This window comes from Megalobrama amblycephala, linkage group LG13 (genome assembly GCF_018812025.1).
Source record: "Megalobrama amblycephala isolate DHTTF-2021 linkage group LG13, ASM1881202v1, whole genome shotgun sequence".
NCBI classification, from domain to species: domain Eukaryota; kingdom Metazoa; phylum Chordata; class Actinopteri; order Cypriniformes; family Xenocyprididae; genus Megalobrama; species Megalobrama amblycephala.
In genome coordinates this window covers 11,359,910-11,373,474 of record NC_063056.1, presented here as the reverse complement: position 1 = coordinate 11,373,474, position 13,565 = coordinate 11,359,910, and the positions used below count along the sequence as shown (strand labels likewise).

At 37.0% G+C, this 13,565-nt stretch overlaps 1 protein-coding gene across 4 annotated transcripts in view; it reads right to left on the bottom strand.

The window, feature by feature from the left end:
• Positions 1–12,922, bottom strand: part of triob (trio Rho guanine nucleotide exchange factor b) — a 188,572-nt gene extending 175,650 nt beyond the window's left edge. The window contains exon 1 of one of the 4 annotated variants that reach the window (XR_007179212.1): positions 12,563–12,922. Coding sequence is in view for 3 of the 4 variants with exons in the window: in XM_048153955.1 (XP_048009912.1) it covers positions 12,563–12,629 (67 nt within the window). In the remaining variant the exon portion in view is untranslated. The remainder of the gene's footprint in view (positions 1–12,562) is intronic. The other 3 variants (XM_048153955.1, XM_048153954.1, XM_048153953.1) reach the window with 3 other exon arrangements.
• Positions 12,923–13,565: the final 643 nt, after the last annotated feature.

The following is a 13,565-nucleotide window of genomic DNA, read 5'->3' as shown; positions in this document are numbered from 1 at the left end:
AATATACTGGAAACACTGGCAGTGTATTTTTTTACGGTGAATATCTGGGAATCACAGCTGCCAGTTGTTTTAATGTAGAAAATGTGTTAGTGGAATATTTTTTGTAATCTTCATTATTTTTTCAGATAACATAGTCTTCATCTAATCTTCATTTAAAGGGTTAGTCCACCCAAAAATTTAAATTCTGTCATCGTTTACTTACCCTTTCTCATATAAACATTCATCATCGCACACATTTGTTATGGTAAATTAACGCTCAAGCATGTTTGCTTGATGTGCAAGAATCAATTAGGTTCATTCTCACGTGTTATGCAGCACGGGTTTGGAACGACATGAGGGTGAGTAAATAATGACATCATTTTCATTTTGGGGTGAACTAACCCTTTAAATGCCAGATGCTGTGTCAGCATCACATGCATGCGTCGTGCTGCTCACGTGTTCAGCTTCGGCCAATATTGAGCTGGCGTTCGGGTGTAAACAAGGATGCCTGGACTGAGTTCACTACGTATGACAACGGTTCAAATTGCTGAATAAAGTCGTTATTTTTGCTTTGTTTTTGCGCACTAAAAGTATTCTCATCACTTCATAACATTAAGGTTGAACCACTGTAGTTACGTTGACTATTTTAACCATGTTTTCAACTACCTTTCTGGACATCAAAAGGTGCAATGTCTTTGCTGCCTATGTGTGGATCAGATACCCTTGGATTTCATCAAAAATATCTTAATTTGTGTTCCAAAGAAGAACAAAGGTATTATCGGTGTGGAACGACATGAGAGTGAGTATGACAGAAATTTCATTTTTGGGTGAACTAACCCTTTAAGATTTATTTAATTGGCCCACACAGGACACAGGGTTTGAATGACTGTGGTTTTGACTTTTAAAAGAAACCAGGAAACTTTTTAGCATCTGCATATGCATCACTTCCTCTCCTGGGCAGCCCACTGGCTTCATCTGCCTTCATTTCAAAATGCAACTTTGAGATAAACACATCCACAACATCCTCCACTAAAAACATCTGCTCCTCATTGTAAAAACAATGTACTCTAAACTCCTTCAAGAGATGGAGAGAGAGAAATGTAAACTGAAGTAATCTTCTTCCAATTATAAAAGATGACAAAGCAGCATTGTCTATTCATGGACCATAATGCTCTCCTGCGTTTACATTCAATCACAGCCGACTGAAAATAACACTGAAGTGAACAGCAAATGAAGAGATTTAAACTCTATATGTCCAATTTTTGGACAAAAGCACAGATGTATTCTTTGAGGTACCTAGTAGTACCATGTTAACAGAATAATATTAGCATGCCATGTCATAATCATTCATTGCCACGGTATTATCATCTGATGTGGTGCAGCCACAGTACATTTTTTGGATTATTACATGAATGGCACCCAATATCTAAGTTCACTGCTTCCCTTAGTCTTGCAATTCTTTTCCCAGGTCGAAAAGAATCCAGGATCTGCGGTGACCACATTACAGCAATAGCATGGAGGATGATCAGATAATGTTTGCTCATCAGGGTTTCATTATATTACATAATGCAAGGCTTTCTACTTCACAAGCCATAATGGCTATGCTTAACAACACGGGCTATCGTATACAAGCTTGCAATTCAGATTAAATAAATTGGACTCTGGGCACTGTGCCTGATCTGCTCCAGGATGCTTGGGTATTCATAGTTTTCACGGGACGTCACACACTTATAGGAACGCCCACCTGGAGGGCAAAACAAGGCTTTTCTTCACTGACTGCCAGTTATTTCAAAATACTCAAATTCAGTATACACCACATTAATAAAACATACTATGTACAGGCAAGCAAGAATGAACTAGAATAAGTCAAGAATAATGAACATATAGTTTTGCATTGTTTTCTTATAGAAATATATATATATACTATGGAAGTCAATGGTGCCCCACAGATGTTTGGTTATAAACATTCTTCAAAATATATTCATTTTTCTTCAACAGAACAAAGAAGAGTAAATGATGCCAGAACGTTCATTTTTGGGTGAACTATCCCTTTATGGTACAGTTACATTTACCATTGCTCTAAGAAATTTCACGGGCTAATTACAGTACTTTTAATAGGAATGCTCATATTCAAGTTGGTTATGAGAATTTGACGTGCTGACCAACAGAAAGTTGCTTGGTTTGAAAATAAGTTCTGCATCACACTATTGACAAACATTTTTTGTTAATTAAATTTTGTCTAATTTTGCTAATGTGACTGCAACTTCATTTTGATCTATTATTATCACTGTCATAGTACATTAAGCCACATTAAGTGTTTTAGAATGTCCCACTGTTTTTAGTGAAAGAAGTATTGTAGCGGGTGCTGTATATGGACCAGTAGCGGCTCCTGTCCTGACCGTAAAATTTAGGTAGGGCAGATTATGGGTCTTAGCGCTATTTATGTTAAACAGTTTTTTGGGGCACCAAAAATATTCTCGTCGCTTTATAATATTAATATTGAACCACTGTACTCACATGAACTGATTTAGATATGTTTTTAGTAACTTTATGGATCTTGAGAGAGGAAATGTCATTGCTCCCTATGCAGGCCTCACGGAGCCATCGGATTTCAACAAAAATATCTTAATTTGTGTTCCGAAGATTAACGAAGGTCTTACGGGTGTGGAACGGCATGATGGTAAGTAATAAATGACACAATTTTCATTTTTGGGTGAACTAACCCTTTAATAAAGGCCTTCTGAAGCAAAGCAATGCATTTGTGTAAAAAAAAATATTTAATAAGTTATGAAGTAAAATATCTAGCTCCACCAGACCGCCTTTCCCTATTCAACTTAAGAAGAAAGCGCAACACCTCTCGCAGTTCAAAAAGCTTACACTACGTCCTACACCTTCCCTATTCAACTTACGGAAAAAGCTTAATTAACACGATGCCAGTTCCGTTTTTTAATGCATCACTTCGCTTCAGAAGGCCTTTATTAACTCCCAGAGCCATGTGAAGTATGTTTATGATGGATGGATGTGAATGGAAGCTCTTTCTTCAGCTCATACTCGTTGGTATTGCTTACTACCATTATAAAGCTTGAATGCGTCAGGATATTTATTAATATATCTCCGATTGTGTTCATCAGAAAGAAGAAAGTCATATACACCTAGGATGGCTTGAGGGTGAGTAAAGCTTGGTGTAATTTTCATTTGAAAGTGTACTAATCGTTTAATGTACTATTTATTGCCTCAGAATGTTGTTTTAGAATATTACGAGTTGTGGAGGAATTCTGTTGAGGAAAAGAAAGTCTTTTCTCAGAACAAACATAAAGCACAACAGAACTATATAAAGGCTATTCACAAAAGCGTGTTTAAACTAAAGGATTTATACAAACCCGATTCCAAAAAAGTTGGGACACTGTACAAATTGTGAATAAAAACAGAATGCAATGATGTGGAAGTTTCAAATTTCAATATTTTATTCACAATACAACATAGATGACATATCAAATGTTTAAACTGAGAAAATGTATCATTTTAAGGGAAAAATAAGTTGATTTTAAATTTCATGGCATCAACATCTCAAAGAAGTTGGGACAAGGCCATGTTTACCACTGTGTGGCACCCCCTCTTCTTTTTATAACAGTCTGCAAACGTCTGGGGACTGAGGAGACAAGTTGCTCAAGTTTAGGAATAGGAATGTTGTCCCTTCTTGTCTAATACAGGCTTCTAGTTGCTCAACTGTCTTAGGTCTTCTTTGTCGCATCTTCCTCTTTATAATGCACCAAATGTTTTCTATTGGCTGGCCATTTCAGTACCCGGATCCTTCTTCTACGCAGCCATGATGTTGTAATTGATGCAGTATGTGGTCTGGCATTGTCATGTTGGAAAATACAAGGTCTTCCCTGAAAGACACGACGTCTGGATGGGAGCATATGTTGTTCTAGAACTCGGATATACCTTTCAGCATTGATGGTGCCTTTCCAGATGTGTTGACCCTTACGCACAGAGATTGTTTCAGATTCTCTGAATCTTTGGATGATATTATGCACTGTAGATGATGATAACTTCAAACTCTTTGCAATTTTTCTCAGAGAAACTCCTTTCTGATATTGCTCCACTATTTTTCACTGCAGCATTGGGAGAATTGGTGATCCTTTGCCCATCTTGACTTCTGAGAGACACTGCCACTCTGAGAGGCTCTTTTCATACCCAATCATGCTGCCAATTGACCTAATAAGTTGTAAATTGGTCCTCCAGCTGTTCCTTATATGTAAATTTTTTATAAAATTTTCTGGCCTCTTATTGCTACCTGTCCCAACTTTTTTGGAATGTGTAGCTCTCATGAAATCCAAAATGAGCCAATATTTGGCATGACATTTCAAAATGTCTCACTTTCAACATTTGATATGTTATCTATATTCTATTGTGAATAAAATATAAGTTTATGAGATTTGTAAATTATTGCATTCTTTTTTTATTCACAATTTGTACAGTGTCCCAACTTTTTTGGAATCGGGTTTGTACTTTCATTAATTTGATACGCTATTCCACATAGGAAAAACAGTTACTGACCTGATGCAGACTAATATACACATAGCTGAAGCTGATGGGTCTGGTGCGAGGTTTACGTAAGGTAACATGAAAATAAGCAGGGCAGTATGAAATCTGCCCCAATAGACCTTATTCAGAGCAGCGTCATTACAGGTATAAAAGCGAGGCTGTGAGGGATAGACTTACAGTGTTTTCAATGGCACACACTGTAAAAAGCTGTATAAAATTCTGAGATCACTTATAATTTTCCACAGCTCATGTTGTCTGGAGTTTTTTTGTCTACTGAAACTTCTTGGAAAGATATTTTTGCAGTGTTTCGTCAGCAGAACAATTCAACCCAACCCAATCAGTTCAACCCACTGAAATGATGTATGTCTATCCCTCACAGCCTCGCTTTCATTCCCATTAAAAATAAAAGATGACCCTGCTGTGAAAAAGGTCTACGGCTATAAATTAGAGCACGCTGCAGTTCCATTTTTCACCACAGATTTACATTGGAAAACTGTGGGGTGCTGTAGAGCTAGGCAGGGCTTAGTATCATGATACATGCCTGTCACTTTACGATTTAAATTGATCTAGAAAATCCAAAGAATATTTGTTGCAGAATGCTGAACACATTTACAATTTATTATTGATTCTGTTTATATAGAGGTCTATGTTTTGGATGAATATTTCCTGCCCTTACAGACGAGCCACGGCAGATATGGACCACAAGTGCTCAAAACTTGCAGTTTGTTCACATAATTTGAGAGGAGATCTAAATATATGTGGCTTGGAACAAATGGAAAATTGACAGGCATGTGCTGCAGTGTTTATGGATATTTTGCCCCACAGGTCCCTGCATCAGTCATGTGACTGAATTCTTGATGTGGGACAACTTTGTCATTTGTGTGTTCATTATTGTTTGTCTTGAACATCCACTATTGGCTCAACCAATACTGTTTCATTGGAACTATCTGTTTTTCAAACCACTGGCAGATGAGGGAAGTGTTTTGAAAACAATATTTTTTTGTAATTCCACTTGGTGACACTAGTGGCACAGAAATTACACACTTTGGCATTAAATTATCTTATGCACTCTCTGAGTGGATTTATAGTGGAGTGATTACTTTAGACAAGCAGCTATGATCCATAACATTAACACTATCCACAAACCAACATAAAGTGACCATGAGAGGGGAAAATTTGATCTCATTTTTCATATCGTGATAGGCAGATGTGTAATTGTCTCAAATAGCATGTTTCTCTCCAATGTAATTATGTTTTATAGTTGATCAAAGTGAGGCAATGTTAGGAAATATCCCAAACCACAATCCTCCCTTCACTTTTAGCTAACCTCTAATTACACATACAAAGACGTAAGTTGAGAATGATTTTAGAAATGACAGATCTCTTCAAGTCAAACATTGCCAGTACAGGAAATGAGCAATTTCATTAGTCTGCATTTGGCAAAGTGGCACAATTATTGAGAAAACTATAGCTTTCATATGGCAATCATTTTATCTGAAGTCAAAAAGTCACTTTAGTATCGGAGGTAGCGAAAATAATATCTTAATGTTTGGCATCCATTAGCTTAATAACATCATTCCCTTTACAGAATGAGGCCACGGTAGCTATTCACACTTCATTTGAATCTTTAATTTAAAAAAAACAGGGTGTTGAGTGATTACAAATTTGGAAAGAGAGTGCAACAACCCCCTGAGATGTTCCTCATAAAAGGCACAGTGCCACCACAACAGAGAATCATGGGTTCGGAAGTCACAATTTCTCGCTCTATATTGCAACAGACTTCAAAGGAGGTTTGGGGGTGCCAATTATGAGACACAACAGCAAAGGGTTGAAAAGAGTAACTCAGCTCAGACGGGAACATTTTCTATGGAAGTGGTCTGCTGCTGGTAGACTCTGAGGGAGGGCTCAGGTTTTGTGTGCTCCAGCCTTCAGCTGTTCTGACACATTGTGAAGTGAGCTGAATATGTCATGACAACCTCAATCATCCCACAAGTGTGTGAATAGAGCTGTGTCTTCAAGTCAGAAGATACGGATGTAACATGGTTCACAATCTAACGCAACACTTGCTATTTATGTATGTGTCAAGTTACATAGTACACATTGTACATAGGTTGAGTTGCCCTTAATAGTGTGTGAATTAATACATTCATCTGTAGATCTTAATGGCTTCTAAATGTTATACATTGTTAGCAATACAGATGGAAAAAACTTTTCATTAGTGATGCACTGAAATTAATTTTTGGTAACACTTTAGTTTGGGGACCAATTTTCACTATTAACTAGTTGCTTATTAGCTCACATTTTGTCTGTTTATTAGTACTTATAAAACACATATTAATGCCTCATTCTCAACATGTTCTCCAACCAATACGCCCATATAGGTCGGTTGTCACTTTCCTAAAATACGACCCATAGGAGCGTTTACTAAAGTTGTGCCCTATCGACAACAGGACACTTTCATTTTAATGCATGAAATATGACCCAAAGGAGTGTTTACTAAAGTTGCGCCCCTATCGACAACAGGACACTTTCATTTTAATGCATTGTACCCTTTAATCTACATCATATTTCGGGTTTCGTGTAGCTCAATTGGTAGAGCATTGCAATATACAACATCATGTGATCATGTGATCATGCGATCGTGGGTTTGATCTCAGGGAACGCATGTGCTCATAAAGTGTATATGCACTATAAATCACTAAGGGTAGGTTTAGGGTTGGGGTAGGTGTAGGTGTAGTCGTTAATAAAAAAATGAGTTTTGCTAAATGAAATATGGCAAATGGTGGGTAAGGGACCGTGTAAAAAGTTCACGCATTGCATTTAAATGAACACACATTTTGACTGGTAACGACAGTCATACGTCATTTCATGACGACAGACGTAACACGCCACTGTCGTTATTTTTACACCAGCTAGAGGGCAAATGACTTTAAAACGTAAATATGGGTCATAATAAGGTGCTTATTAAAACTAGAAATTAAAACTGCTTATTAAAAACTACCTAGGGTCATTTTTTTGGAAGAGGACAGTCTCCTTATTCTGCATGACCATATTCGACATCCCTTAATCCTACCCCTTACCTAAAATTAACCACTACAACAACAACCTTACTATTAATAGGCAGTAAATTAGAAGCTTGTTGAGGCAAAAGTCATAGATAATAGTGAATATTTGTTCCCCAAACTAAAGTGTGACTGAAAAAAAAAAAAAAAAAAAAAAAAAAACACTGAAACAAAATTTTGCTAATATGGTATTAGCTACATATTTCAGTGAGTTGTACTGTTTCTTTCAACATTCCTTCTGATGTTCATTCATGCTTATTTTGTACCATTGCTAGTCATAAAGAGGAAGAGATGACCAATGAACGGTCACAGTTTCACATTTTCTAAAACTTTTGTAGTTATCTGGAAAAAAGAAAACTGACCATAGAAAAAGAGGTGAATGAATGTTGAGGATGCAAAACCTTAAAACTTGAAACAAGCAAGTTAAAAAACATGACTAATGGGAGCACATTGTAATAAATCACATAGTTACTTTATATAGTAATAATACAGTTATTACTGATTTATTACTGATATTTTAATACAGACTTTAATCATCTGGATCAGGGGTCTTCAAAGGTTGTCAAGTCCAACACAATCTCATGTTTTGGCAAATTGGTGGTTGATTTGTATGAATTTGTACAATGTTATTTGTACACTCTGAAAAATGCTGGGTTAAAAACAACCCAAGTTGGGTTGAAAATGGATAAACCCAGATTGGGTGTTTTAACCCAGCGGTTGGGTTAAATGTTTGCCCAACGTGCTTGGCAGATTTATTTAACACAGCTATTCTTTCAAAATTACTATAGCTCCTCCAATATTCTGAAACACATCTGCCACACACTCCACTCAAGGATGCCTCTAACCGCCTGAACAGACCATCATCACTATTCCGTGCTGGTTCTAGCAAAACACTGAGCCATTTTCTTTGCTCAGCATCAAAAGGTAGTTCAGAATGCAGGCCAAAGTTGGTGTGCAAGATCTGCTACAGTCCTTAAAACCGAACAAAAGCTCTTTAGGTGGGCGCCTTGCCCCAGAGAGACTGCATTCAAAGCTCAGTGACTAAGTAGGGCACTGATGAGACATCCAATGTTCTGGAAACACAAAATGTGTTTAACGCGAAGACTGCCAGAGAGAAAGCTTGTCGTGCCAAAACTTGAGTGTTGAGCAGGCGTGGGGCAATTAACAGACCGACTGGAGGAGTCAGAGAGAGAGGCCTTCGTTCTGAAACATTGCTCTAGGATGCTGCAGTGCTATAAAATAGACACCCGGATACAAAGACTTTAAGTGTGAATCTTACACTTGGTTCTTGACATTCAGATCATAATACAACATGAACAAACCAGCAATTAAGTGCAAATAAGCAGTTTTCATTAATTACATGAACCATGAAGTGATGTAACCAAACATTGTATTGAAAGCAAGTAAATCAACTTATTAGGGGTCAATGCTGTGTTAATCACAGCAAACTGCCACAAAAAGACAACCACCCACAAATGATTGCTATACAGTCTGTATTAGGGATGTAACGGTACACAAAACTCACGTTTCGGTACGTACCTCGGTTTTGAAGTCACGGTTCAGTACGGTTTGGTGGGGAGAAAACTAAACATAAAATTGCTTCTTTTTTTATTAAACAGTGGTTTACTGAACAAATTGTATTTTTGTCTTTAAATATATTAAATTAAAACAAAGTTTCTTAAGGATAAAAAAAATATATCTTTGCTCATGCTATAAACTATGTAGGGAGCCCTTACTTGCATATTATGCTATACTATAATATTAAAGGTTAACAACTAAGCCCAAACTATTGACCGAAATTCAATTGCTTTTTTATTTTTAGATAAAATAATCAACACTCAAACAACAAATTGCATATGCAAATATGTAAGCTGCACCTAAGGCAGCTTTTGCATTAACTTCTAAATGTTTTTACTCCAATTCGTTGTTGAAATACAATCATTTCTACGCAGTGGTTGTCATTTTCATGACAGATTTATATAAACATACATTAAAAAAAAATTTAAACAATAAAACTTGACATGATTCATGATAACATGATATTTTTAGTGATATTTGTAAATTGTCTTTCTAAATGTTTCGTTAGCATGTTGTTAATGTACTGTTAAATGTGGTTAAAGTTACCATTGTTTATTACTGTATTCACGGAGACAAGAGCCGTCGCTATTTTCATTTTTAAACACTTGCAGTCTGTATAATGCATAAACACAACTTCATTCTTTATAAATCTCTCCAACAGTGTAGCATTAGCCGTTAGCCACGGAGCATAGACTTAAACTCATTCAGAATCAATGTAAACATCAAAATAAACACTGTACTTATGCGATTAGACATGATGTATGACGAACACTTTGTAAAGATCTATTTTGAGGGTTATATTAGCTGCTTGAACTTTTTTTATGTTAAGGCAAGCGCGAGCTCTTGGGGCGTGGAGCACGAGAATTAAAGGGCCACACACCCTGAATTGGCTCATTTGTAATTATGCCCCAAAATAGGCAGTTAAAAAAATGAATTTAAAAAAAATCTATGGGGTATTTTGAGCTGAAACTTCACAGACACATTCAGGGGACACCTTAGACTTATATTACATCTTCTAAAAAAAAGTTCTAGGGCACCTTTAAGCAAAAGAGTTCATCTCTCTAGCGAACTAACAAGCTGAGGACACTGAATGGCTTTTCTGAGGTAAATGCTACATGACATATTGTTTACAAGCTGTTTTGTTGACGTCTTTCCACCACTGAAACACTGATTTAGCGATTACAAGAGATATGACCATTTCAGTAAGTTGTACTGTATCTTTCAACATACCTTCAGATGTACTTTCATTCTGTAACTAGTATTACAGACAAAGAGATGATCGCGCTCCGTGCTCGAGGTTGAACTGAGGCGTCTGTACAGTGATGTCACGCTGCATCAAAGAGGGTAAAAACGGCATTTTCTGTTTTAATTTCATGATTTCGTGGACATAATTTGAAGATGACACTTTGTTTCTTATCGAAAGTAACAAAACGCGGAGCTTATTGCGATTATTGGTGGTTAGGCTACAATGTTGCAATGTCGCATCGGTACACAGTGCACCGAACCGAAAGCCCTTTACCGAAACGGTTCGGTACGAATACGTGTACCGTTACACCCCTAGTCTGTATAGAAGCAAATTCATTTATTAATCGACATAGATAATAGCTTCTGGAAGTATTCTATATTGGTAAAAAAAGAACACCCAGCCTTAACTGACTCGGGTCTTTTGTAACATGTGACTTAAACTCAGCACAGAGACTGACATTTCAAAATATAAAATGTATTACTATTTTGAGTCCTATATTTATTATATAATGTGAATCTGCTGTTTTTGCACTGATGCCTGACTGCTTTGCTTCCATCAAGTTCCATAAACTAAAAGAGAAAACAGTTGAGTCCAATCTTTCATTTGTGAAGTATTCATTCAAATGAATAGGCATTTCTGCATGGTTATGTAATACTTAAATCATGAAATTGCAAACTAAATTAACTACCGTGTGTAGGTGGGTATATTTGTAGCAGTAGCCAACAATACATTGTATGGGTCAAGATTTTTCTTTTATGCCAAAAATCATTAGGATATTAAGTAAAGATCATGAAGATATTTTGTAAATTTCCTACCATAAATATATCAAACATTCATTGTTGAGAGTGGATATGCATTACTAAGCACTTCACTTGGACAACTTTAAAGGCGATTTTCTCAGTATTTTGATTTTTTTGCACCCTCAGATTCCAGATTATCAAATAGTTGCATCTCAGCCAAATATTGCCATACATCAATGGAAAGCCTATTTATTCAGCTCAATTTTTTTTTTTTTTTTTTTTTTTAATTACCCTTATGACTGGTTTTGTGGTCCAGGGTCACATATAGTTTTGATATTTAGACATTCTATAATGGAATTTAATATCATGCTAAATTTTGCCTTCATTGTTACACAATTGTTATCAAATCATGTTTGCTTCAGTCTACTGTACTAAATTTCAAGTGAGACCCAAATATGATTCAAACTCATTTTCTGATGTAATGTGACTTTAAACAATCCATGACCATGACTGATGACTATTTTCTAAGTTCTTGAGAGCCCCAGGGCGTTCATACATTAATTTCCTCTACCTTCAATGACCACTGGGAATATACATTATTTGCTATACATTATTCCTTTGTAGCACCTGCACTAAAACATCATGCTTCATTACTGCTCACAATAAAGTTGGATAACAGGCTGAAACAGAGAGAAAAGAGAGATTGTGATATTGTAAGACTCCTGCTGTCACTTAGGGTATCCATGGCCCATTACAGAGTCCTCCTTGGATGCACCTGGTACTGCAGAGACAGCTGACACAAATCACAGCAACAGCTGACTGCAACAACCCAACCAAAGTGGTGCATAAATGAGCTCAAAATTCACACCATCAAGGTGAAATGTGCAGTTAGTGAAATGTAGGGTAATGGTGTATTAACGTGATGTTGAATGCAGTGGGCCGGTGATGCATGACATCATTGAGATGCATGACAGCACTGACATGGCAGCACCGTTACAAATACATAGCTGCTTCAGCCAAGCTTTATGACGTCACCTCACTCTGAACTCAAACATCACGCTTATAAACAGTGACGCATGACAACAGTTTTTAAGAAACAAATCTCTTAACTGACTTGTTTTATGAATAGGCTCGCGCACACTGAAATGTAACGTCATATCCCAAATAAATGTGATATTAAAGCACTCATATATCTTAACCTGCCAACTCTATCTGGCAATAAAATCACGTCTGCGGATTCACAGAAACCATCATCAACATCTCAAAAAAAAAAAAAAAAAAAAAATGTTCTGATCTATGGTACTACGATCTGTTCGGTCACGCATCGTTGGCGTGAACTGGGATCCGGATCAGCGGGTCATCATCACGAAAACACCGAGGCGCGCGCCCCTCTCTTCTTCTCCACTTACCGGATTTAAAAAACGCCGCTATGTCGGCCGCCTCCTTAGATGTGTCCTCTCCCTCCCCTGAACTCATCCTTGGATCAATGATTCTCCCTCAACAAAACTCCGCAAACAAACGGATCAGCGTCGGTTTTCCGAGATAAAGTTACTGATCGGGAATAAATCCTCTTCATTGAAAAGCAAAGAGTGGCGTGTGGGGATTCGTTCCTGTACTCGCTGAGCACGGACCCTCCATCTTGGCTTTAGCTCGCTGGAGAGGTGTCGGTACCGATCGGCGGCGCTCCTGAGTTTCAGCTGGGAGAGAGGAGGAGGAGGAGAAGGATGAGGGGAGGGAGAGGGGAGGTCTTCTTCAGGAAGGGGGTCTCCTGGAATCCCCTACTTCCCCATACACCCCCCACAGATCACCTCAGCTATATCACTAGCTGTAGCCTAAAAATGCCGTTTTTAGGATGCTGGTTCCATACATTCCATTCAAAAAACATTATAGCCTACCTCTCTTTTCTTTACAAAAAACCTTTGATTTAATAAAAATATCAAGTAAAAATAGTAAAATGCTTTTCTTGAAACTTGTATAGGCTATATGCCATTGAGCTTTTATATTCCAAAAAAAAAAAGTTTTCAAATGTAATATAGGCTACATTTTTACAGATATGATTTTTTTTTTTTTTTTTTTTTTGAGTCATGCATAGGCCTATCAGGGCCTTTTGCTAAGTAATTTTCATAAAAAGGTCAACATATAGTTTCAGACTTGTGCTTGACACAGTCTTGAGGTTCCAATGGAGCAGTCTCTGTATATTTTCTTGTCATATCATAACAAAATGTTTGTATGCTGATTACACCACACTGGCCTGTAAATATTTAATATAAATATATAAATATTTATACAATTTCAAAACAAATTTGCTTCACTGCAATTTACTGAATTGCAATTAAATTAAACTCAACAGTCACAACAGAGAAATGTCTTTATCTCAACACAAGTTTTGAGACAAAACATTATGCCTATATA